The sequence below is a fragment of the Dryobates pubescens genome, chromosome 19, assembly GCF_014839835.1.
Source record: "Dryobates pubescens isolate bDryPub1 chromosome 19, bDryPub1.pri, whole genome shotgun sequence".
In the NCBI taxonomy this organism is placed as follows: domain Eukaryota; kingdom Metazoa; phylum Chordata; class Aves; order Piciformes; family Picidae; genus Dryobates; species Dryobates pubescens.
Genome location: NC_071630.1, coordinates 12,782,386 through 12,809,727, shown reverse-complemented (window position 1 = coordinate 12,809,727; position 27,342 = coordinate 12,782,386). Strand labels below are relative to the sequence as shown.

Sequence of the window (27,342 nt, the reverse complement as noted above, 5' to 3'; positions counted from 1 at the left end):
CTCAGAACTCGAATCTTCTGAAAACATTACTACTGGTATTGAGTTGATTCAAGAGCTACATTCTGCACTTTCCAGCACTTGGTGCTAAGTTGCCAAACTCTTACACAAACACAATGCTGAGTCCAGAGCTGAGCTAAGTATTTTGAAGCAAAGCTCCTACAGATTGAGGCTTGCTGCCAGCTCAAGCCAGGCTCATTATCCTGTGCAACCTCTGCCCCCAAAGGGGAAGCCCAGTGAAACAAAAAACAGAAGCCAAAAAACCTATTTCAGGTATGATAAGAAATATTTGTTTCGATGTTTGGACTGATAGCTTTAAAATGGGGAAAGAAACATGTTGTGCATTGCCAGCTGTTTCCAAAGACCTCCTCATTTTGCTATATCCTTCCAGCATTTCACTGCAAGTTTCAGAGTGGTTTATGTTTTGCTAAAAGCATCAGTAATTGAGAGCATTTCACTGTATGTTGAGAGAAATTTATAATCTCCGTGGCTGCAGAAAAAAAATACTTGAAAAATTAAACCCAAAGCTACAAACCAGGTGAATTAAAACAGAACTACCTGAACAGTTAACATTCTCTAAAACCTCAGCACTCCTCAGCCTTGCAGATCTAGATGTGCAATAATGCAGTCAAAAAAACCAATCCAAAGCTGTAAATGCTTCCTCTCAACATGACTATGCTTTAAGGATCTCTTTAAGATTCTTATTTTCCTTTTGGGATCAGTTGCTTTCCATATCCTGCAAAGTAAAACAATCTTTTCAACCTGCTGGGCTTTCAATCTTGCTCTCAAATAGGATCCTGTGAAGCATTTGCTTAAGCTGCTGAGTAGTCCTACCAACAGGATGCATTCTGCTCCTGGAAGACAAATGATTTGAAGCCTACAGCAGCAAAATTCCCAGAAATTGCAGAAACTGAGAGCTTCATACTACTCTTTGCATCACAAATGAGCTCAGAGTGCTCAGAAACTGCAATCTGCAGGTTACTGATCCACCAGAGTCAACTGGAGTACTGTATCTCTTCAGTCATCATCATCCTTTAAACATTCACTTTCCAGTGCTCTGAATAATTCTTTATAGATCTGTTCAAAAAGCTACTTGAAATGAAGTAAAGAACATACAGGAGGAAAACACCGGCATCAAAAAGTTAATTCAAAAGCACTTTCAAGACCCTGAGAGTTCTCAGTGGCAAGTGACAGCTATACAAGCCTAACATTATCTCTCCAAAATGGGGGTGGGGGAGGTGCAGTAGGAAAGGAAGAAAATCAACTGAACCACCATCTGCTGCTGTGCAACAGCTTCCTTTCCATGGGTGTCAGCAAAAGGAAAGCACATTCTGTATTGTAAATACAGAGACCACATTTCTCAGTGTAATCTGTTACTACCAGGCACTACACAGAGAAATGGGTTTATAAATGTTTGCAGCAATGTCCAATAAAAATAGTTGTGCCTTAACTCTTTGTACAGCTTCAGCTGTCAAAATGAAGGGAAGTGCTTGTGCAGTCCTACATGTGCTCTGTGGTTATTGTGGAGAAAAGCCTCCATTTCATCCACAACTACATTTTAATGACTTTGATGTTGTATGCTGCTGTGTTTGGAGAAGTGACTGAACCAACTGTAGGTCAAAGAAAACTCTCAGAGAAAAGCAGTTAACTGCTGCAGTGTAATCCACGGGATATTCCAGGATGTCACTTAATCCCATGAGAAATCAAAAGCAATAGGAATTACCTGGGACAAGACAGTCTCAGGTGCAGTGAGCTGCTTGTACCAGGAGACCCAAGATGTGTAGGTCATGAAAGATGAGTGCCAGGGCTGTAACATAAAACATCCCAGAAATTGCTCTGTTGAGGGAAGACAATGACAACTGAACCTATTGTTCAATCAACAGGATAAGGAATGACCATGAAACACTGGAGAGAGAGGTCACTAACTTCATGGAGAGAGCATCACTACAGAGGAACTCGTGAAAACAGACAAGCTAAACTGTGCAATCAGGCTAGAGAGACCCAAGACATCAGGCCCAGATGTTCAGCCAGATGTACTTATTTCTTCTCTCTTATCCATAAAGCTCCTTCTTAACATTTATGGCAGCCGAAGGGGTAAAATGGGCACAGATGAAACTCCTGTTGCTTGCAGATTGTTGCTGTAACTGCAGACTCAGCCACAGTAACTGCACGTGCAAATTAGGCATGGAAAATTAGCCCCTTAAGTACAAAGATAGTTGATATAAAAGCTAAATGAATTTCAGATGGAGAAGTCTATCCAGTTAGTGTTACAATCTAAAATGTTATTCCACGATCAGGTCTTTAGCAACCACATTTCACAATAGTTCACTGCTGACTGAAGAAAAATCTAATGTTAATGACAGGGGAGTGGTTTTTCAGTAGATAAAGTGTTCACTGCAACATTAAAATACAATTTACCTGTAGCAGAGAGAGAGAGCCCAAAAACATGTGCAAGCAATGTCAGAAATGTGAAGTGTGCTGATTTTCTGTTCATAAACGATCCATGCAGGAGAGCTTTCAGCTGTCTTACTCTGAGTATATCAAACACTAAAAGAAGTCAGAAAAGCAGCACTGAAGGTAGTGCAAATGAGACATGTTACTTGGGGAGGTCCATGCTAGAGAAGGCAGCAATACTTCAGTGAGAAAGGATTTGGTTCTCTCAGAGAAGTCAAAAGCAGCATGACGCAGTGTAATTTGTAAGCAGCCCAGGATCTATGAGCCACATACAACATGTTACAAAATACATTCAGCCATATAATTCAGCACTTTGGCAACAAGACAGCAGGATTTTGGAAGGCAGATGCACTTCTATGAGAAGAGTGGAGGAAAGGATTTAAGTCCTCTAAGGATGGCTGACTGCTTTTAGCGATCTCATTGCTTAGGACAACGGATGGTTGTCAGCGAGGTTCAAAACAAAGGATGTGTTTGTTTTTAAACACCAAGGGTCCACAGTCTGCTTTCTTTGGGAACCTCGCTTCCTCAACAAAGCTTTCTATGAAAACACACCAGAGACTTAAAATAGCTCAGTTATTTAATAAATTGCAAGAGCTTGAGTGGGTTTATAGACCAGACAAGTCCTAGCAGCAGCTTGGGAGACAAAACGGTCTGCAGAAAGAATGCAGAGAGAAATCAGGTTATTCTGAAATCACTTTGAGTTGCCACCAAGAGCCAACTCACATCTTATCACACAGAAACTTAAGAGGAAGGTGTGAGCACATCAGGAAAACAAAAGGACTCGGACTGAAAAGCCAGCAGGTGCATCACACCACACCAAGTTTTGCTTTCCAAACCCTAGATCAGACTCACAGTACTTCTTTTCCTCTTTTTTTGCCTAAGTTCCCATGAAACTAAAAAAATAAAGCCCCATGAAAACAATGTTCCTGAGATGACCACCTCATTCTTGAAGGTCAGAAGTCAGCCAGCAGACTGAATAATTCACATAAAGTATTAGACTGCAAAAAAAATAATACTAATGAAGACAAACTGAGGAGGAAGAGAAGGCATTGGTAATATCCAGTGCAGGAAAAATATACAGTCCTGATACTGCTCTCCCAATCAGCCTCTTAAACCCCAAACTTCATCTCAACAGTTTACCCTTGGTTGTGCTGCCTCCCATTCTCCACTAACACCAGATTCCTTCAGAAAACAAAGAGGTAAATCGTTATTTTCATGGACTTGGCAGAGCTCCCTTTGCTGCCCTTCACACTGCAGTGGCCCCAGCTTGCCCTCTGTTGCTGTTACGTTCTGAAAGATCAGGGAAAGAATTACCAGCAGGGCCTGGAACAGGACCCATGTATAAAATAGAGACATATTTGCATTCGACGTGTGATCCAAACAGATCTGGTTAACTGCTCCTTCCACTTCCCGACTCAACGGGACGTTTAACATCTAGAGGAGAAGCGACGGGACGCCACATTCAAAACGCAAACGACGCAACTGATGAACAGTCTTGTTTGCATTGACAAGAACATGATGGATAGCAACGAGAAACAAGGGCTTCGGGTTCTGCCTGCGCAGAATCACGAAGAGGGGCGATTATTTGGGGCTTTGGCTAACAAGATGCATTTTTTCACGTAAGGGTCATAGATTTGGAGTTCTTTTTATTAAACGAATAGCATATGACAACCAAATCTGCTGCACTAAATATTGGAACAGCAGAGGAGAAGAAAATTAAGCACCCCTGACGTTACTCCTTGCGCCCTTCAGGCTTCGACTCTTCAAAGGTAATTACGGTCATGCAGTGACCATATTGAAACCATTTTGATAGGAGTAATTGTTTACTCGTTTGACAGCTGGAGGGTCTGATCTGCATAGCTGGGAGGAGATGTCGCCCTCCAGGATTCAGAAGTGTTTAGGGTTGGGCGAAGGGATGCAGGAGGGGAGAGCAACACCATCCCAGTCCTTGTCAGAGCCAGGGGAATGGCAGGAGCTTGGCAGCTTCTCCGACATCACATGCCTGTGGACATCAAGCACGTCACCTGACAATCACCATTCTCATCCACAGGCTAAACAGGGTCTAAAATGAGATGGGATGGGGAGCGCTGTGAAAAGCTTGGCGAGAGGGAGAAGGGAAGGAGAATTCAGCCACCAAGCAATGGTTTCCATTTTACTTTTACAGTCCCTTCATTTAACTGTTACATTCAAACAGCTATACATTTATAGACTACTCAGGACTGGAGTGCACACATGTTAGAGCACAAACTACATTCAAGGGCTACTTATGAACAGCCTCAAATACAAGTGAAATCCTGTTCTGCCACACATGGCTGGTAGAAGGATTCAGGCAGTATCCTGAAAAAGGATTTACTAAACCTGTGTCAGTAAGGATTTACTAAACCTCTGTCAGTAACCAGAACGTTTTAAGCAGTGAAATATAAAACTCAAACACCGTAAAACAGTCACAAGTTCTGAGTATTTCAGAAAACTTTCTGTTTATCAGCTTTTAAAGAACAGGAATGTTCTTGTTTTCCTAGGTACAGAAGAGGTGGTTAATGAGGATTTCTGTAAATATGATTCCATAGAGAACAGATCATTTTATTCTACTCCTCAACTATGTTATAATAATATAGAAACCTCAAAATTCCATGTTAACCAAATCCCTTTGTACTTGGACCAGAGATCACAAAGAATCTTATCCTAGGCAACTTTGTAATAGCTAACTTTACCACAACTGCTTTACAATAAATTTGTTGTTTATCTATGGTAAGAATATTAAATCTGTCAGGACAACAGTAAGAAAAATTCATAAATGTAACTAAGAAAATACCACTAAGAAAACTCATAAATACCACTAAGAAAACTCATAAATATCACTAAGAAGACAACTGAAAAAGTCAGGCATGTTGAGGAAACATTCCTGTGACAACAGTGAAGTCAGTGGTCTGAAGAGTGACCATGCAACAGACAATTTAGGGAACAAACACAAACTTCAGGGACACCAAAAACTGGGGTGGGGGGGTGTCCCCTCCCCCCCAGGAGTGCATGCTTATATTGCATAACTCTCCTGGCTTCCAGATGCCATTATGATGAGGGTGTTATATAAGCACACACATCAGCACATTAAGGAACTGAACTCTAAACATTGTTTTTTCACATCTTTCACAAGATAACTGGAACAGAAGTGAGAGTGCAGACGCAGTGTCCCATTCCCACTCCCCAGTATCCCAGGGCTTACAATGGTCAAGGCACCATTTGTCCCAAACTGTAACAACTATAAACTCCCCAAGTTGGGGAGTAACATCCCATCACTCACTCCTTCCCTTTTGGAATGACAAATCTCCTTTCTAATGTATATGAAAGCAGCAGGGTTTGACTATTGCAAGAAACCCAACAATTTCAAGCAATTTTTGACCAGCTCCCAAAATAAAGCCAAGTTCACACTAAGTACCTGTCTGCTAAGAATACTGTCGGGCATCAAAAGGGTGTGTTTTGATCTACCAGCATCAAAGAAAGCCAGAAATGTCCAACTACAAATCAGCAACCATTTATAAAATGCTAATTACATGTTTAGACAATCTGCTGATTAATTTTTTTCTATGCCAACAGAACACTAAACCAGGAAAGTTTTCCTCAAGTAAGGTCAAATTACTCCAGGAGGAGGAAACATTTCAGAAATGAGCTTGCTTTAAGTACCCAGGGAACAGCACAAAACCCATTTGCACACACAGCCTTGTCTCTCGAGTAACACATTAAAGTGAAACCAAATTATTCACTGCTTCAGTCCTTACAACTTTCTGCCGTCTGAAGCTGCAGATCTGATGAGCTGGTGGATGCAGACAGATGTCTGGAACCACATTTATTATTTACATCTACCTCGGGTGTACCAGATCAAAGGCTGACTGTAAGAGACCCTTCCTCTTTCACGAGTGACTGCTAAAAGTCGTTACTTGAGATAAAAGATGGGGTCTCAAACACCCAGAATGTTTTACTTGTTGTTGGCTGGTTTGGGGTTCTGAAGTTGTGAGAAATCAGCACAACACAAAGGCACAAAGCATCTCTTTTTCTGTTCTTGCTCTCTCCAAAACACACCTAGAATATCTTGTATTTTAAAAGATGCAAAGCATTTTTCAACCAAATGTTGCACAGAAAAGTAAAATCTTCTGGATGCTGATGTGCAGCTTCTCTTCTAACACTGCACTGGTCCCTGAAAGAAATAATAACTATGTTCCACCTATCAAATACTTATCTAATTTTATCTTAGTCTAAGTTAATTTGCCCTGATATTTCTTTAGAGTATTTGAATGTTTCCTTTGCAATAAATCTCAGAACCAGAGAAAACATGAAAACAAAAGTTACTGTAAAGGGTCTTGTTCTACATATTTAAATGTCCTGTGTGGGTCTTACAGGACCCTACCAGAAGCTTCAAAACCAGAAAGTAAAATTACTTAGCATCCAACAACTCCAAGTGCCACCAATATATCCTCTCCTAAGGCAGAAAACATACTTTCAGACATATTTTCTGGCAATCCATTCAGGCTATTTGTATTTACTTTACCAAGAGCTGAACCTGTTTGATTTTGACTCGTCAAGAGCGAGCCATGAGCATGCAAATAATGCCATCCAGTGGAGAGTCAAATTGACCATTCCAGCCTGAAACGACAGCGGTTTTTACCCCTGCAAGCGCAGGTCTGCTCAGTCTCCCACTCCTCTTGCAGCTTGTGCCAAGTGCTACAAAAGGTCAGCAGAACTGCAGACCCAAAGATATGCCGGGGAATGGAAGTGAGCAAATGAATCACAACAGAAAGAGTCTTTTGGATGTTCCTGGCTGCACACTGACTGAAGCGAGTTCCATGTGGCGCATTACAGCAAGTGGCCGTGAGGTATTCCCACAGAGATCTTCTTGATCATAGCTCTCCGATGGTGACCGAATATCAACAGCTGCATGAACGTAACTGTTTAATGACCAAAGTGTAACTAGCAAGCCCAGGGAAGTTTCTAGCTCCCTAAACAAATCCATCAACCCCACAAGAAACTAATTCTAGATTAAATCAGAGGTTTTGAAGACCTTTCTATTTTCAGGTTTAATGTCATCTACTACAGACCAGCTACAGTTTTGAAGTTACACGAGAGCTGCTCCACTATGGTGACACTGGACAGACATTTCCTTCTATTTTATCCCCCATTTTTAAAAGAAAACTGATGGCTTGTCCCCCAATTTTTGAAAGAAAACCGATTGCTATCTAAAAATATCTTGCCAATATCTAAGGATATAGTAAATAAAAGAAGATACCTTGAAAAATAAAATCTGCTTTATTTCCTCCATATATATATATATATATGTGTGTATATATATATATATATATATATATATATATATGCAACATTTGGGTCGCAGTTTGAGGGCAAAATGGTGTATTTTATATAGCTCTAGCTGTACAGCTAAAAAGTGCAGTGGCAGCACTCCACAGAGGCTGCACAAATGTTTTCATCTGAAAAGGCTTTTCACGAAGATTAGGACCTAACGACTTCAATGCTCGTTTGACTTCCCCAGCCACGAACAATCTCCTTCCAAATAAAATACCTAAATGTGCTCATCATTACTATTACCTCCTTTTTTGCATAATAAAAACAGCACTTACAGGATATCATGCTTTGAAGCCGTCAGTTAAATCTGCCTTTTAGCTTTGCACATTCCAAACGTGAGCGCATTCATTTAGGATCACAGACAGCAAGCAAAAACCTTGCTATTCATTTTACTCACTGGGAGACACAATCCCAGGTGGTTGATCAGGCATCGCTCCGTTTGGTAGCGGAACGTACCTAAGTATATGAGGTGTTTATTGCCAAAGGATCAGCTTAACGTTTGAAACCACCGTCTGATGCTCAAAACAAATGGAATCACCTAAACTAAAGCGGCAACAGTCGATCCAAATAAACGCTCCTGATTTTAAGGAGCTGCTTGCCAACAACCACACACACATACGGTGGGGGGGGGGGGGGAGAGGGGGCACTTCTGATAGCCACCGAAGTTGATTAAAGAGCTTTTCCACAGCAGCACGACGTGGCCTGACGGGGAAAAGGAGAGTTGTTGCTTTAAAGCACCCCCTTCCCGAGACACCCCGTTACATAAGCCCTCGCCGCAGCGCCTCGGGAGCCCATCTGGATGGCAAAGGCCGCCGCACGTGCCGCCAAGAAAAACTCACTCACCAATCAAGAGGGAAAACGTCTCCCTTCCGAAGGAGCTTGTGGCTTTGGAAAGCCCTGGCACGACAGAAACCTGAACGCTGCGGCAATTTATTTACATTTGACTCGCAGGCAGCTTGAAGCATCTCCTCGCTTCACTTTTTAACCCTTGTGAAATGGAGACGAGCAAGTTCAAAGCCAGGAAAGGAAAAGCTCTTGCGAGGCTCTGGAATTCCGTTCACGGCGGTTTGTGGAATCCTCGCATGCAGGGATGCGTTTTCCAGATGAATGCACATGGGTTTTGCATTGATCTCCCTGAGTTTGGTGGCTGAGCTGCTTTTCCTCTCAAAATGTCAGGGATCAAATACTTTCATGTCTTCTGAAACCACACCGTAAAAGCAATTTTGTCATTTACAGGCCTTTGAGAGCAAAGAAAATATTTCTTGTCTAGAGTCCATTGAAAGTTCATCAGCATATTTATGCAGGGACTGAGCCTGAGTGATGCTGGGCGACGACCAGCATCCTCTGCAGACAGCCTGCATTCTTCTGAATTAGACCCTAAAAGGACACCACCTCTGCACACTGGAGTAACTACCCTGCACAGTCAAAACACTGGAGAAGTTCCACAGATGGAGGAATTAACCCAAAAAAAGCAGTGATTAGTACAACTGTGCTGCAAAGAGTCCTCTATCAGCTTGGATGGATCTTCAGTATTGAAAAAGAGGATTCTTGGACATCACACTTCACACATTGATTATAAATGGTCCGATATTTCTTGGCAGTGAGGGGTTAATGGTTGGACTCAATGATCTTAAAGGTCTTTTCCAACTTAAACAATTGTATGATTCTTGCTGGCACCAGGGTTTGGGGATTGTTATTACAAGAATATGTAATAACTTCTGAAATCCATGCAAGACTTGATTTTCATTAGGAGAAAAACAGCAGTTGATCAACTAAGTTATTGTATTTGCAGCAGTAACTTTCACAGTGGCACATCTTAGATATCATACACCTTGTCCCTTTTTCATTATACACTCCTGAAGCAACATCTGAACTCACTGAGAAAACTGCTCTTACAATCACAGATTTAACATTTTCATCTGCATCTCAAACAGTGAAGACTTCAAGCTGGTCTTGCTAAATAGAAGAGTATTGACAGGATGGAATGGCTGGAAAGAGATGGTCCAAGTGGCTTAATGCATTGGTTTTCTAACTTCTGCAGAGCCTCTGAACTCACAAAATGCTTGAGAGCACCTCATGCCCAGTCAAGTTACATGCAATCACAGTTACAAATTAAATTCATAGCTGGTATCATGCAAGAATGACACGAGAAGCGTGGGAAGGAGACAGAAAATACACAGCCAGTGATTTATTTCATTTCCCCAAATTGCTGCCTTTATTTCAGTTTATTAAATAGTAACTGGCCAGGAAAGTAATAGAAATAAACCTAAGTGCCCAGAAAAGAAGACAACAGCCAGCATTAGAGTGCTTGCATCAAGTCCGCAAGCAAGTGCCAGCACTGATGCCATTTATGAGAACTGCGGAGCTGAGATAAACTCAATGGGTTCTCCTATTATCTTCTTGCCTCCAAAGAGGTTATCACTTCCCTCCATGTGGCAGCATTGAATTGATTCACAAAGAAGCAGCTATTTGGAACTGAAGCCAGACTTTTGCAGCTCTGAGGAAGACAACATGTTTGAAAAGCAACACTGCTGCATCACAAGGCTTGTCTCAAGGGTGCTGTACAAAATAATGGTGTTTTTTTTCTGTAGGAGAAAAAAAAACAACAGAAATGCTTTGACTTCTTTCCATTTAAGGATGTGCTGAACTCTCAGATTCTGCTCTCACTCTTCTTAAAACATGGCTCAACACCTCTGCAGACTCTCTCCTCTCTTCTCAAGTTCTTTCCTTAACAAGCCACCACTCTCAGAGACTTCGGAATGAATGATGCAGCTCTCCTGAAACTGTCAGGTGGAGATAGTCCACTTTGTAAGATTCAGAGAAGAGGTTCTGAGTAGCACACAGCTGAAGAGAACCTGCTTGAACTCCTCCATCTGCCACAGGCATGATACTGCAGAACTGGGCAAATTCTTGTCTGCTTACACTCAACCCTTCAAACTGCAGAATGAAGCTTATCCTACCCCTAAGCCGCGATCTGGCAGTTGAGAACTGCACAACAGCATCTGGGAACACCACAGCCCTCAAAGGAGCAGCCTTAAACCCAGTTTATATTTCCAAAGAGCTATGGTCCACAGGGTTTAACAGTAGTAGAAGAAAATGTTGGCAAAAAGTATTTCCAGGGACCACAAGATTAGCTCATCAATGCAAACACAAACCATGCTACTTCTTTTCAGACTACTAGAACTTGAAAATTAGTTAATGTCCTATATAACAGATAAACAGAAGCAGGGGTTAAACAGAAAATATCAGAGACTCTCCACAAATTACTAGCTTGAGCACCACCAATAACTCATTCCTCTTCCCCCGAGCCCCCCAGAGTATCCAGAGCGTGACTGATTCTTGAGTTAGCTGGTCTGCAGACTGACATGACAATTAGCAGTGCAGTCACAAAAAGCCAAGTTACAGAAATTCATCATTTCCTAGAGCTGATGAAATATTAATGAGAGGACAAAATGCCAATCTGAAAAACTCTGAATTTTGGGGGAAGTTTTCCAACAGTTTCTTGATGGAATCCAAGGTCTAGATGCAATTGCTGATAAAGGCTTGTAGTGATTCCCTGCTGCACCTAAGTGTGACAGAGTTTTAATCTATTGTATATATACTTTACAGTCTGACAGTGTCTAGCATGGAGAAGTGAGACAGAAAGCTCAGAATTATAAACAGGGAGTAAAAAGATTACAAAGTGCAAAAAAAAACCTAGCCCAAACCAAACACCAATATACAGAGATTAGGGAGAAAGGATCTAAAAGGAAAAATGGGTACAGTTTAGAACAACAGAGCAATAAAAAAAGCTTTTTTAAAAGGGGGAAATTGGGGGGAGGGAGCAGGAGGGGGAGAAAAGAAAACACTAAATAAAGTATAAATACAAAATGTAATTTCAGCAACTGTAATGTTTCTGTATATGAAACATTCTATATAATAGCAATAGCCTGCAGAGGCTCATAAAACAGATCCACTGGTGAGAAACAGTAGAGCTGACCCTTTTTCCAGTATGTAAAAGCTGGATAATGCCTAAGACAGACAGCATGGTGGAGTATTTGTTGTTTATCCTGCACTGCTGCAAGATACCAATCATGAAAAGCAAGTGAGAAGCTAAAACAACGTAGTGACTTCCTGTGATCCAAACATTTTAGATGCTACAACTGGCTTCAACTGGCCCAGCCTGCACAGTGTTAGTGTTATGCATATGAATATATTCCCTACATCTATACATACACTGACCTAACTGACACACATTACACAATTAAACAGGAGTCCAATGTGTTTCTTATTAAAGCCATCAGGGTGGTCTGCTTCTCCAGCAGTGTTGTGTCAGGGCATTTTCTAAGCAATATCCTTAATTCCCTCTGAAGTGGACACAGTTCTGTTTCATTCTTCTCTCAAACATCATTAACATCTCTTTCAACTGGTGCAGCAGCAAAGTGGTCCCACCTTTACTAGAAGCAGAATTATGACACAACAGAACTATGAAGCTTTGGTTGCCTATTTCTCTCTAGTCTACATTTTTATTTGCATCTTAAAAAGGGAAAGTTCTGTGCCATGTGAAACAGAATTTTCTTATTTGATTTCCCCTATAGTTAAAAATCAGACTTTATCAGAAGGTGTTTTCAGATAACACTTTTCCCCCCATGTTATTTAAATAATGAAATGTTTCTAGATTAAATAAGTGTTAACTCATAAATGGAAATAGGCAAAAATTCATTCTACAAACTAGTCCTGGAAACAGATAAGAAAATTCAGCAGGATAGTCTAAGCTGGCTATAACAGTATTCACCGTGGTGCCCCCCACTCTGCAGCTACTGGGGGATTTTGGTGGCTTTTTTTGCTCTTGTGTTGCTGGGGTTTTTAACCAACAATCATGTTTCTAATGTAAGAGCTATTTCAATATGCTTAAGTAGTTCCCTAAGCATCAGATGACTCTCTGAAGCTGAAAGAGGATTTCTGGTGTCCAATGATACCAGTGAACTAAGAGCACAGGTTCCCCTTCACACAAGTGAATTTGCATCTCCTTCCTCCAGCCAACCACTCATTCTGCATTCAATTTGTAGGTACTGATCACAGAATCCCAGGGTTGGAAGGGACCTCTGGAGATCATCTAGTCCAGTTCCCCTGCTAAAGCAGGGTCATCCACAGCAGGTTGCCCAGGATCACAACGTCCAGGTGGGTTTGGAATCTCCCCAGAGAAGGAGACTCCACAACCTCTCTGGGCAGCCTGCTCCAGAGCTCCAGCACCCTCACAGCTAAGAAGTTTTTCCAACCAATCTTTTACCCTCCTATCATAATTAGCCAAGTATCTTAAAAAATAATCACAGAATCACTAAGGTTGGAAGAGACCTCAAAGATCATCAAGTCCAACCTGTCACCACAGACCTCATGACTACTAAATCATGGCACCAAGAGCCACGTCCAATCCCCTCTTGAACACCTCCAGGGATGGTGACTCCACCACCTCCCTGGGCAGCCCATTCCAAATTAATTAATTAGCAAGGCTGCAAAAACACATGTGCAAGTGCAAGAGGCTCTCACACAAGTGGCACACCATGAGCTGCACATGTAGGAAATAATATTACTTTGTTTTCATTTACTCAGAGTAAGAACTATTGATAGATCTTTTCCTAACATCAGAAATCCCCTCTCAATTTTTTTTTCAGGATGACGTGGGAAAATCAGTCTTTGTTTTCTGAAGGTTCTCCTAAATGCAAAACTCTGAGTTTGGAGATCTGGTTTTTCAAACTCATTTGTAGAAACTGCAGTAAAGCCTTAAAAGAGCTAAATCTCTATTTTCTGCTGCACAAAGCAAATTATAACTGTGGATATTCTTATATCGTGTTTCACCAGAGAACGTCTATATTTTTAGTAGGGCTGAAGTAATGAGCTACTTAATGACACACAGTGTGTTTAAGTCATTTTGGTTTCTTGCCCAAAAGCTCTCTGCAATACCACTGCCACCCCACTAGCAAATGTATTCCACAAGTGAAAATTTATACTTCCAAAGACAAACTTTCATCTCTTTTGCGGTAAACCTAACACAGCACATCAGGAATTCTTAATAAACATACAGCTCTTCGTGTCCTATAGTTTCTGCATATTACATAAAACGGTCCCTCTATTAAACACAGATTTGGTTGGTATTCTCTTTTTCTCCTAGAAGATCTTTCCACTGGCCAGAACTGAAGCAAAAGGAAAAATAAAATCCTTTCTCCTGGCCTGAGCTTTTCTCGCTCTGACTGGCAAACGTGACGCTGATGACATTCGATTGTTTCATTTAAGTTTCAACTGATGCATCACAGCATTGCTGCTCAGAGCAGAAACAAACCACAGTGTTAGCACAACAACCTAATTCAGTTCCCACATTAGTGCTGCACTCAGTGTTTGGTAGGTTTTATGTAACAGCACTTCACCAATAAAAAGCAGATGGGCTGTGGACTGGCAAAGCAGAGCAGGTAGGACATGGCAGGGCTCTCCCCAGCGTCTCCCTGACAAAGCAGGTGGCACAGCTGAATTCAACAGGAATGGGGTGAACTGAGCATGGCCTGAACTTTATCCTCCCAAATTATGAGGCATCCATATGCTAACCCACATTACAGCAAATTCATATGCAGGCCTCTGAAGTCACATCGCATTTCAACTTCATTATTCACAGTGATGGCATATTAGATTATTACATTAAATCATTTCTGGACCAATGTTGTTGTTATTAGATTTGCTGCTTCATCAAGTTTACACCCTCATCTGTTGCCACAGGTTTCTTTGTCACTGCTGACAGCAAATATCTCAGTAACTGGTAGCATTTAGGTACCCAACAAAGTAAACTCTGGTCAGATTCACACAGGGCATGTTTTTTCTAGAGGGCTCACAAGAACCCTGGTTAGTTCTGGATTGAGTTCCAAAAGAAAGCAATGCTCTGTCAACATGGAGAAAAAAAATAAGAAGATGGTTTCAGATACTTGCATCTCAGACTTTCTAAACCATGCTATGACATCAAAGGCACAAAGAGTGGTTTCTCTGCCCATCCTTCAGAATGCTGCTGCTTCTAATCCACTGTCAGGATGTTTCTGCCATTGCAGACCTTTGCCAACTGCAGGGATCACTTCCGCAATCCAATTTCTTCACGGTTAGAATGCCTCACAGAAATGACATAATCCCTAGCTTGAGCATTCAGTCAAATGAATGCATTCCTCCCCTGTGCTCATATTTTCAAAGAGCTGTTCTTGCTACACAAATAGTTATAAACTCACAGATTGAAACAACAGGGGAAAGGGCTGCTAGTGACCTGCTTTAACAATGGAGCAGGGTTTCTACCGGTGACAAAAATCTATTGAAGTCACAAAACCACAGTGGAACAAGGTCATTTACACTGATAACAGAGAAAAAGGTTTTGAAGATCAAAATCACTTTGAATCATAATCACGGAATGGCTTAGGATGGAAGGTACCTCAGAGATCACCTGCTCCAACCTCCCCACTATGGGCAGCGACACCTCTCAACTAGACTCATCTGCTCAAGACCTCATCCAACCTGGCCTTCATCACCCCCAGGGAGGAGGCATCCACAACCTCCCTGGGCAACCTGTTCCAGAGGCTCAACACCCTCACACTGAACAACTTATTCCTAAGTTCCAGTCTAACCCTCAGTTCAGTGCAAAGCTCAGCAGGGTCAGCATTAAATATTTGTCATGTTTTCTTCCATGTAACACTTAAATGTATTGCCCTAACCGAGCATAAACCCAAACCATCCAATTCTTCAACCACCATTCAAACTCACCTCTCTCTGGCTGTGTTCTTAAGCCTTAACTGGCATTTTGAATTGGCAATCACAAACAAAACACTCCAGCACAACAAAATACTCCCACTCTACTAATCCACGAGTGACCGACGTAAAGAACCTTTCAGCAATGAGATCTACTGGTATATTAAAATCCAGTTCAATTAGTAATGATGGTCATTTTGAGACTCTAATAATTCCACACTAACACTTAAATCTGTTTCCTCCTTACATTCACCCGAGAGCTGGAACACTTCGATCGGATGTTTGGCTGTTTGAGAGGCCTTTGCCAACTTCCTTTACTGGAAAATATTTGTACCACAGCACATGGAACAGACAGGGCTGTCCTCAAGGTATTCCCTGAGCAATACTCTTCAAGAAGTCACCACATCAGAACACGATCACAGAAAGCACTAGGTTGGAAGGGGCCTCAAAGTTATCTAGTCCAACCCCTCTGCAGTCAGCAGGGGCATGCCCAATTAGATCAAGCTGCACAGAACCCCATCAAGCCTGACTTGGAACGTCTCCAGGGACAGGGCCTACATCACCTCTCTGGGCAACCTGTTCCAGTGTTCCACCACCCTCAGAGTAAAGAATTTCCTAATGCCCAAAGAACTTCTTCCTAATGTCCAAGATGCCTATGTCCAAATTCTTCTCCACTTTAGATGAGAAATACATTTGATTTCTCCTAAACTGACAAGAATTTGCATCTTCAGTTTAAGTAACATCTGTTTGTTACTGCAGAATAGGTTTAATAACCAAAAGAATCACAGAATTGTTTAGACTGGAAAAGATCTTTAAGATCATTGAGTCCAACCATTATTAACCCAACACTACCAAGTCTGCTGCTTGACCATGTCCCTCAGCACCACATCTACGCAGCTTTTAAACACCTCCGGGGATGATGACTCAACTGTTTCACTGGGCAGTCTAAGCATGCACCCTGGAGCAAACATTAGCATCATATCAATTCTCATTATAAATCCACAGACTTTGTGACACTCAATGTCTCCTTTAGGAGGGACTGCAAATTTCTTTCATCTCAACATCAGCAAATCTTTTGAATCAACAGACAAATGGAAGCAAAAAACCCCGACCGTCAAGACCACACCCTTTTGAACATTTGACCAATACTTAAATCTGTATAACTTGGTTCATTGTTTGCTCCACAGTCCAAGAAAGGACTGTCTCTCCAATATTCACTACACTTGGCAAGCTCACAACTGGCAGTTACAAAGAAACCTGAATTCAGATTTCAAGATTGAAGAATTTCTGGTGAACATCCACAATGAACTAAATCAAAGCTGTGTCCAGTTCTGGGCCCCTCAGTTTAGGAAAGATGTTGACTTGCTGGAAGGTGTCCAGAAAAGGGCAACAAAGTTGGGGAGGGGTTTGGAACACAAGCTCTATGAGGAGAGGCTGAGGGAATTGGGGTTGCTTAGCCTGGAGAAGAGGAGGCTCAGGTGAGACCTTATTGCTGTCCACAACTACCTGAAAGGAAGTTGTAGACAGGTGGAGGTTGGTCTCTTCTCCCAGGCAACCAGCACCAGAACAAGAGGACAGAGTCTCAAGCTGCACCAGGGGAGGTTTAGGCTGGAGGTTAGGAAGAAATTCCACACAAAGAGAGTGATTTCCCATTGGAAGGGGCTGCCTGGGGTGGTGGTGGAGTCACCATCATTGGAGGTGTTCAGGAGGAGACTTGATAGGGTGCTTGGTTTCATGGTTTAGTTGGTTAGGTGGTGTTGGATGATAGGTTGGATGCAATGATCTCGAAGGTCTCTTCCAACCTGGTTTATTGTATTCTATTCTATTCGGATTCCTTCATTAAAAAACCCCCCAATACATAAATAATAAACTAACAAACCAGCTGTCTGGCAACACCAGGGCATACCCCATTACCCCATTCTTACAAAACACAGCTTGACCTCAAGTAGCAGACGCTCTCTGCCTTCTCTGCACAGCGTAAACTCAACAAGTTTTGGTGTTATACTCACAGCGAATTCCATAAATCATGAGAGGATCCAGTTGCTTCTTCCCGTGCTTCCCCTGGCCTGAAAGGTTGGAGATGGCCTGAATTTCCCGATGGAAGAGGTAATCAAGCAACGTCAGAGCCATCTTCTCGGCTGTGCGGCAGTTGGTGCTGATGTGCAGCATGTCGGCAGGGGTGATGGGGCAACGCACCCGCATCTCGGGGTTGTTCTCATCGCCGAGCCACGTCCCGTTGGGGTAATCCTCTGCAAAGAGAGATCAGGGAATGTCTAGTTGTGGCACAGGAGACAGAAGCAGTCAAGTTCAATTTTCAGTCAACTTTTCTTAAATGTATAGATTCACAGAATGGTTTAGGTTGGAAGGGACCTTGGAGATCATGAAGTTCCAACCCTCCTGCCGTGGGCAGGGACACCTTCCACTAGACCAGGTTTGCTCAAGGCAAGATGCAAGACCCAGCCCAGTTTTCAAAACTACTTTTACAGCTTGGTCTTCAAATAACCTCCTCTCCTATTGCATCTTCCAAACTCAGATGGGATTTTATTATTAATCCTAAAATTCCAAGAGTCTCAAGAATCACAAAATAGTTTGGGTTGGAAGGAACCTTAAGGATCATCTAATTCCAAACCCCCTGTCATGGGCAGGGACACCTCCTGCTAGACCAGGTTTTCTTCATAGTCTCCATAAACTTCAGAATTTAGCATGACTAATGGCTCACAAGATTTGCTATAGATAAAAAGTTGTTCTCAAATCCACACCAATGGTGACCCAAGGTTATTGCCATTATGTTCTGGCCTACACAAGGAACTGGTGCAGTTAATCCAGATGTCTAACGTGCTCTTGGATCTCTTTTTGAAGTGCCTCATACCAGAGGCCAAGAGCTGAAGAGAGCACACACCATATTCACAGTGTCCTCATTCATCAAGTGAGTCATCCCCTAAAAATGATTACTGCAACCTTGTAACATCCTTAAAGTACAGCTCATTTCAAGAAGCTCTGAACCACATTTGTTCCCCAAAGCATCAGATCAAAACGAGCCTAAGGAAGATGATAAATCTGAGAAATTACCATAAATAGTGAGCAGTACCTTACTGAATCACTTTTTTCAAGAGTGTTTTAAACAATGACAATCATTCCAAATGTAGCAGAACATCTGAAGTCAGAATTCTGGTCAGTCCTCAGATTTACTGGCCAGAAAGTTTACAGGATTTCCTAAACACAATTTAGCAAGGAGCAGGCCCAGCGTACAGATAATGACTCAACCATTAATCACCTTCCCTTCTATCCAAGCACAAGGTCATTTACAGAAGAACCATACCTAACCTCCCTTGTGGACACACAAACATTTCATACAGAAAGAAGTTTTTTTGATCTCTGTCCCAGCCTTTCATTTTGACAGGGAAAAAACCAAAAAGGCAATTGTTTTATGGGGAATACTAAGCCCTCACTGCAAGTTAATCTTTGCAGGCAAAGTCAAAAGTTAGTGGATTCAAGGCTAACCAGAAACTTACACACAGCTCATAAGGATGACCAATCCCTGCTGAAGTGGAGGATGCAACACAGGACTTCAGAGAAGACTCTCATGCCAGGTAATAACAATTTCCAGGAGACGCTAATAGGACCTGGCTAGAACAACATTCCACTGCCACTTCTTTGTTCACTGACACAGCCCATTTGGATGTGATTTCTGTGTTTGCTCAACTCTGAAGAGTAAAACACAGCTTCCTGACTTAGAAGTCACTTAGCCCTTCCATAATAGAGCTTTGAAATATTTCATTATTGCTTTACACACCTTCAGAAGAGCGAAAATGTGAACAAGTCTTTCAGTGATGTGATTTATCTTTCATTAACTGCTTTTAGAATTTCATGGTACATACAAAGTCACAAATTCCTGGTTTCCATAATCCTTCTAGCTCCAAAAACAGGGTGACAGAGTTCAGACAGATGAGCATAACCTTTTCACATGGAACAGCACCCCTGAGCAAGCAGCATCTTTATTTCCAAGTGCTGCCACAGGTTAAGCAGGCTGCATTTTACTAGACTACAAGCCAAAAGTATGGAATAAAACCTAACATAAAAGCAACCCAAAATGCTAAAAACCACTTTTCTAACATGACCTTTGGGTTGAGTCATACCATATGTCAGATGCAAGTTTATTGCAATGAATAATGACAGTGTGAAGCAAATGTTAGCTTATGCAATCCCAAGATATCATTAGAAACATCAGATTATCAACTGCAATCATTCATAAGGAGAAATATTTAATGCTGATGTGTGTAGCAGCTGGTCCCTCAAACCTTTTTCTGTTGAAACCAGACTTCATGTTCTATTTTTATACAGTATTTTTTTAATATATCTATTTATCTGGACCTCACTTTTTACCCTGAACTGCGTAACAGGACACACTAGCTGCTTTCTGCTCACCATACCAAGTGCCATCTGAAAACCAAGGTGGTTCGAATTAATTGCAGCTTGTTTTGAATGCCACTGTGTCTGGCTTCCCCACAAGTGCGGTTAGCATTATCATGGAAAACAGCAGTCTGTTCCCAAAGATAAACTGACTGCTTCATAAAAATTGGGGCAGAGCCGGAAAAGCAAAAGACATCTCGGGACAAATGTGTTGGGCTCTTCACAGAGACTCTAGGAATGCTTCTACACCCTGCTGCCTTACCAGCTCACACACCTACCGTTAGGGTTTATTACTACTTATGGGACACCTCTCACCTGCAGACTGGTTTAACAAACTCAACCAACCTACAGGAACCAGAGATTTTACTTTTTTGTTCAATTTGCAAAATAATCTTCTCTTTTTTTCCCTCTCTTTTTTACTGGCAGAGAGTCCAGAACATACCGTTTTTACCACATGCAACTGCTCTTTTATTGCGTTAGCCTGGAAAAAAAGACACTCTCCTGCTATTCTGACCTATGAACACAGGCCCCACATTAAATTATCTCTTGCATTTTCCTTCTGCCTAAAAAAAAAAAAAAAAAAAGCAAGCTTCAACAGAAAGGGAATTTTGTTTCATAATCGTTTTGCATTAAGTGGAACCTGTGTGACTGAAGTTAACCGCAACTCTGCCGTCTCGCTGCGGCAATTTGAGGGCACATCAGCTGAGCTGTTCCTTACCAAATGCAATGTCTACCAGCCTGCCCACACATCTGGCACTTCACATAGAGCACATACAAAGAGGCTGGCACCAAAAAAAAAATGGTGAAGAGAGGAAGTGCAGTGCCACTTATGAGGGAAACAGAACTGCTCTGATAATAAAATCCCATCTGAGTTTGGAAGATGCAATAGGAGAGGAGGTTATTTGAAGACCAAGCTGTAAAAGTAGTTTTGAAAACAGGGCTGGGTCTTGCATCTTGCCTTGAGCAAGCTGGTCTAGCAGCAGGAGGGCTGGAACTTCATGATCTCCAAGGTCCCTTCCAACCTAAACCATTCCAAGTGGTGTAGGATGGGAGAAGGCAGGCTGAGTAGGGAAAAGGGAAAAAGTCAGTCTGATGGAAGTTCTCTCTGAATGATTAAGTACATGAATACTAATGATTTAAGCTGCATCATTTGAATTTCCAAGCACTCAAACACTTTTTTATGCTTACCAAAATGGTTCTTCACCCAGGCATTCTAGGCAGTATCTAGATGGACTGTAGCTGAATCAGGTTGTTTAGTACCTACATGCAACAGAATCATATAATCATTTGGACCGGAGGGACCTTAAAGATCATCTAGTCGCATCCCTGCCCAATGCCATGGGCAGGCACTTTCCACTAGACCAGGTTTCTCAAGGCCTCTTCCAACCTGGATTTGAAGACATCCAGGGAGGGGGCATCCACAGCCTCCCTGGGCAACCTGTTTCAGTGTCTCACCACACTCCCTGTAAAGAATTTCTTCCTAATATCCAGTCTAAATCTACCCTCTTCCAGCTTGAAGCCATGATTTCTTCCACCTTAAAGCCAAATTTCTTCAATATTATCTCACAGCCTGCAAACTGTCATCTTTCCCTGCAATACTTCATCTGGGAATCCTGGATTTATCCTCCTTCCAGCAGTAAAACCAGGAGTTCTGGCTTAATGTAGCCAAATAACCCGATACAAAGTCAGGACTCCACTAGGCACTGTACAATCACACATAGCTTCTGTTCCTTAAAGGAACAGAATTAACATGAAGGGTTATGGAGGGATAACACAGTCAAAGCACACACTTCTCAAAAATACTGAGGCATAAATGCACATGCTCATCTGTAACTCAGCTGATCAATGCACCTCTGTTTTGCCCTGGAGTAATTTTCTTTTGTTAATTCTCCTACTGGCGTTGCTGCATTTTGAATGCTTTTTGAGTGCTGTGTGGAAAGGTACTTCCTTGCATTTCTTGAAGTCAAATATTCAATCATAAGAGAAGTGGCTCTTGATCATTTCTACTTACAGTGTTAGAAGTCCTGACATTTTTATCTGATTTCCTCTCTGTACTCAGCAGCTCATTTCAATGACAGACAGCCTAATTTCTAGCTCTCTTCAGTGTTTGGTGGGTTGTTTTTTTTAAGAGATGAGAAAATCTGCCTTTATCTCCAGTCTACAAAATCCAGAACTAGTTTGCTTTTCAATGCTGTTTTCAAATCTTTTTTCCTGTATTAAGTCCATTTCTTTTATCTCCCAAGGCAGTTGACCGTTCCTCTGTTTCTGCAGGGACATGAGGGAAGATGGGAGGTGGCTGGGGCTGCTGCACAAACAAGGATTTCTATGGAAACAGTGCAAGTGAGTGTTGGGGCCAGGATCAAGAAAACCCAAGTCAAGTGAACAAAAACCAGACAGGAACTGCTGCAGCTTTCAGACTCCTCCTCGACGTGTGTCTGTGTTCTCCCACCCAGGGAGATGACAGACATTTAACTGTTCCTCACGTCTTCCCATCGGGACACCTCCCCTGGTTGGATCTGGGAGCATTAGCAGTAGGACTAGAGGCTAAACCAGGCTCTGCTCTCACAAGATGCTGCCAGTCACTCCTTTTACACCAGGAAAAACAAAAGGAAACACCTGCCCACATAAACACTTGAATTAACACCTTCCATTATTCTGAGGCATTGTGTTTATTTTACTAACGAGGCTGGGTGCACATCTGGCATTTGCAGCAGAGAAGAACAGCTGGGAGCTGCAGTGTAAAGGCAGAAAGATGGATCAACCTTAAAAAACAACACCCAAAATGCTAACCTACACAAATAAGCCCTCATTTCTAGTGAAATTAAAAAGTATTTTGGCTCTTGTGCAAAAGATTCAACATCATCATTTTCATTAAACTCCTGCCAATTAGCACAAGTCCTTTGCCCCTGCAGGAGCTCACAGAGGTAGTGATTTACTGACAGACTTTATTAACCATCAATCATTAAATACAAGGAACAGAGTGACAATCAGGCTATATATTAGCCTACACATCCAGGAATCTGATTTAAAGCTTGTGCTAAAAGGAAGATTAAGATCTGGCTTTAAAGCTAAATACACCAAAACCTCCTCCCACCACAAAAAGCAGTTAAGAAGCTGGGAGTTTTGGCAGAAGGAAGCATACATCACGCACACACGTCCATGAAGATCAGAAACCCTGGACAGAGAACTGGAGTTTTTCACTTACTATTCCTGTAGAGAAAAAACCAGTTTAATTTCCATGTAAATGTGAAAGAAAGGTGGCCAGAAGAATCCTGTGCTCCAGCTATTGGGCTCTGTACAGCATGCAGGATTTGGCTAATGGAGCCAAAGCTCCAGTTAGCTTCTAAGCAGTTCTAAGTTAGTTCTAAGAACTCAGTTCTTAGTTCTAAGAACTTCTAAGCTTTTAAGTTAGAGGACTGGAATGCTATATAAGACATTCTAACAATATATCTGAAGTATCTCATGGTTTCTTCAGTTGCCTGATAGCCAACACACAGCCTGAAAGAATATATATGTAGATAGGCAGCACCAAGGCCTTCCTGTCTCAGCAAATATCATGGTGTGCACAGGAGTCTCACCATAACATCAGTGAAATGACTTGCTAAAAATAAAGCCTCATTTTTAGCACATGGTTAGATCCACGAGAGAGAGGAGATTCACTTGGTTTATGACTCATGGAAGGCCAGGGAGCTTATTCAAAAGGTGTAAGAAGTGAGGACTAAGTGATCACCTGCAGTTTAAAATGGTTGGCTTAAAAAAATAATAACCCAGGTAAAATTGGGAAAATTGAAATCCATGAGTCCATGGCTCTTTAAACATGTGGTTCCTGTCAGAAAATTGGATTTCTAATTTAGATTTTGTCCACTTTCTTGTTCATTACCTTCGTTATATTTAACTTTACACATTGGTCCAAGCTGTTAAACCCAAACATGACTCTGACACACACCTAGAAGAAGCCATTGCTCACTTGTGTGCGCCCAGTAATAATTATAACCAGAGTAACTCCCAATTCCTGTCATTTTCTATGGGTTTAATAAGCAGCTGAAGCTTTTGAAGTCCCACCTGTGTCTTCACATCAGCTACTTACAGCATTGTTTAAGGTACAAAAAGTTTGCTATTTGCAAGGTCGTTCTTGCTGTCTGTATCTGGTCATGATGAGGTTGGCAGGACAAGCAAAGTGATGCAAATGATCATGTAACATCTGAGACTGGACTTTACAGTGAACTGGGCAATCCTGTGGGCAGGTGAGGCTGGGCCACATACAAAGAGCAGCTTGGATATCACATTTGGAAAGCAAATTCTGAGGGCTAGTTTATAGCACGACTGTACGATGGCTGCTTCAGACGCCAAGTTGAACAGACAGGAGGAAACTGCCTCAAGCTGCACTAGGGGAGGTTTAGGTTGGAAATGGGGAACAAATTCTTCCTTTTGAGGGCTGTCAAGGCCTAGAACAGGCTGCCCAGACAGGTGGTGGAGTCCCCATCCCTGGAGAGGTTTCAAAGCTGCTGAGGGACACAGTTTAGTGATGATCTGCCACCACTGGGCTAACAGTTGGACTTGATGACGTTAAAGGTCTCATCCAACTGAAACAATTCTGTGATTTTAAGCTTCTACAGCTGACTAAACTGTTATTCATCCTTTAATTCATACCTTCTGAAGACCAACTTTCCCTTCTCAAAAAATGCACCTCTACATATCTCATTCTAGATTTTTGATGGTCGTAAAAGGAGTGCGGCGCAAGCAGCTATGACACAAAACTATCACATATGGTGCCAAACACCACACACCAGTGCATCGAGGGTAAAGTTCACTGAACCAAACTGTAAATCAACAGATCCTGTTATTTTCTTTGTGTCACTTAAGACCAGCTTTTGTGGTGCTCTGTTGAATAGCATTTCACAGGCTTAGGAGATACTAAGGACACTGGGTTCCTTTCTCTGCAATTTCAAAGTCTTGGCTTTAGTAAAGACATTTTCAAACATATCTGCTTTTAAAACAGTGCAGCAATGCTGAATGGGGCATTCTTATGGGACAGAGATGAGAGGTCCTGCTTTTTTTGCCTTCCTTATTAAAAATAGGACAGTGACTCTATTGTGGAAGATCTGGAAGAGTAACATAACCTGCATTAATATCTGAGCAACAGATGCTCCTTTTGCTTATACAGTAAGTCACAGATTAAATATTTTAAGTGTTACCAGATACCAAATATGTGTAAGAAGAGTATTATTATAATATCCCTTACATCATGAAGTCTCCTGTATCTTGAAAGTAGTATCTAGTATTAAGCAAAATAATGCTCAGATATCTCCTAGGCAAGTGTGCAAGTATCTCAGTGTCTTTAGACAGCTCAGTCCTCAGTTGAACAGGAAATACTCAACACTTGAGCTTTGTGGAGCTAAATTGAAGCAGCTGCTGAAGTTAACATCTTTCTATGTACATAAGCTGCATTTAAAGCAAAATTCTGTTTTCACTAGTGTTCTAATGTGAAGTTTTGAAGAGTAAATGCTTATAAAGTTTTTCAAAACACATTTCAGCACCTTTGGAGATGATACCAAACTGCCTGATCACAGCAAAACTATTACCCAAATTAATGAGAAAATCTATTTGGATATGATCTGTTCCTTGCCTTCTGCTGTTTGCACACATCTCTTGCCAAAATAATACTTAATGTAAAACTCTGACACTGCTCTTCAGTGCAAGCTCAAGATTTATCAGAAAGAGTTCTTTATTAATTGTGACCTTTTGTAGACTAATTTCAAGCAGTTTGCCCAACAAACTGTGGACAACAGCCACAGTTTTTGACTATTTCCTACAAATCTAAGAGAGTAATACTCTTAAATAAGAATGAAGTGGTGCAGAAGATACCACAGAAGTACAGAACAAACACAACAATAAGAATGAAGTGGTGCAGAAGATACCACGTAAGTACAGAACACGCACAATGTCCTCACTCAGCTATTTTACAATCCAAAAAAAAGGCAGAAGACAAATAAATAGATCACCTACAGGCAGGAGATGATCACTTAACATTGAGATGGTTGGCATCACCAAAAAAAACAAAGAGTAGGTTAAACGAAAGTATCTTAGAAGTAAACCCCATGAGAAAAGGCAACTTTAAGAGCAAGTATTATGGACAACAATGCATAAATAGTTATGAGGATCTCCTCTGAGGGAAGCAGAAAGCATGAAAGTCTCCATGAAAACACTACAAGCAAGAAACCTGTGGCTGGGGAATGAAGAGTGACTCGAAACAGTGAGGGAGATGGCAGAGTACAAGGTCTTACTTCAGAACACAAGTGCAACGGGGTAGGGGAAAGGATGCAAGAAGATGATGGGGTTAAAATACTTCACAGAAAGACTGATTGGCCATTGGAACGGGTTGCCCAGGGTGGTGGTGGAGTCACCATCACTGGAGGTGTTTAGGAAGAGACTGGATGGGGTGCTAGGTGTCATGGTTTAATTGATTAGATGGTGTTGGGTGATAGGCTGGACTCGATCTCAAAGGTCTTTTCCAACCTGGTTAATTCTATTCTATTCTAAAATGACACATTTGGAAAATTCTCTTTGTAACAGCTCTCTAAGGCCAGAGAGGAGTCCCTACAGTAATGAGTTGGGAAGTAACTGGAATGGAGCCAAAAGTGTATTATTTTCATCTCAGATGTTATCTATTAGGAACATTAAAGGCTACTTTTAAGTGTCGAAAATAGTTGAAAATCCACTCACCATTCATTTGCTCATAGTTACTACAACTTGCTTTTCTCTATCTAATGCTAAAACTCTTCAGTTAAAAAGTTTAGACAAATACATTTGAGAATGTTGGAATATTTTTGCAACGGCTTTGTGGTGAGCATGAAAGTCCATACGGTTGCCAGGTTGTAGCTTAGGCAATTGAAAACCAATCCTTGACAGGATTACAGCCACATACCAGCATGAGAGAATTCATTAAAGCCAGAAAAGAGTATAGGTACTTAATAACATAGGTTTAAATCTTCTGTAATTTAAAACTAACATGGATCTAATGTTCTTCATGGTATTACTTTGTGCAGTGGAAGGCAAAATCCAAAAGAACTCAGGAATGTTAGGATGAAAGTTGTCATGGACTGAGACTACACGAGGCCTTACATACGACGCAATCAATTAGCATTGATATCTTCAGAGACAGGAAGGCCTAAAGAATTGATTCACCGGGGAGTTTTGTGCAGCAAGGACACCAAATATCAGCTGTAGCCTTTTAGGTTGCTGAAACTCAAAGTCTGCAGACTTTTATAAATGTATAAGAACTTGAAAGCACAGAAAAATAGTCTCAAAATAACTTCACAATCTAAACTTTTCCTTCCATTACCACCCTGAAAGTGTAAGAGGAAAGCACAAGTATCTGAAAGT

General features: G+C 41.5%; 1 protein-coding gene across 2 annotated transcripts in view; it reads right to left on the bottom strand.

The window, feature by feature from the left end:
* The window catches only part of BANP (BTG3 associated nuclear protein), a 164,217-nt gene that overhangs the window by 95,638 nt on the left and 41,237 nt on the right, over window positions 1-27,342 (bottom strand). For both annotated transcript variants that reach the window (XM_054170127.1, XM_054170128.1), the window contains exon 7: window positions 17,559-17,798. In XM_054170127.1, the coding sequence (XP_054026102.1) occupies window positions 17,559-17,798 (240 nt within the window). The remainder of the gene's footprint in view (window positions 1-17,558; window positions 17,799-27,342) is intronic.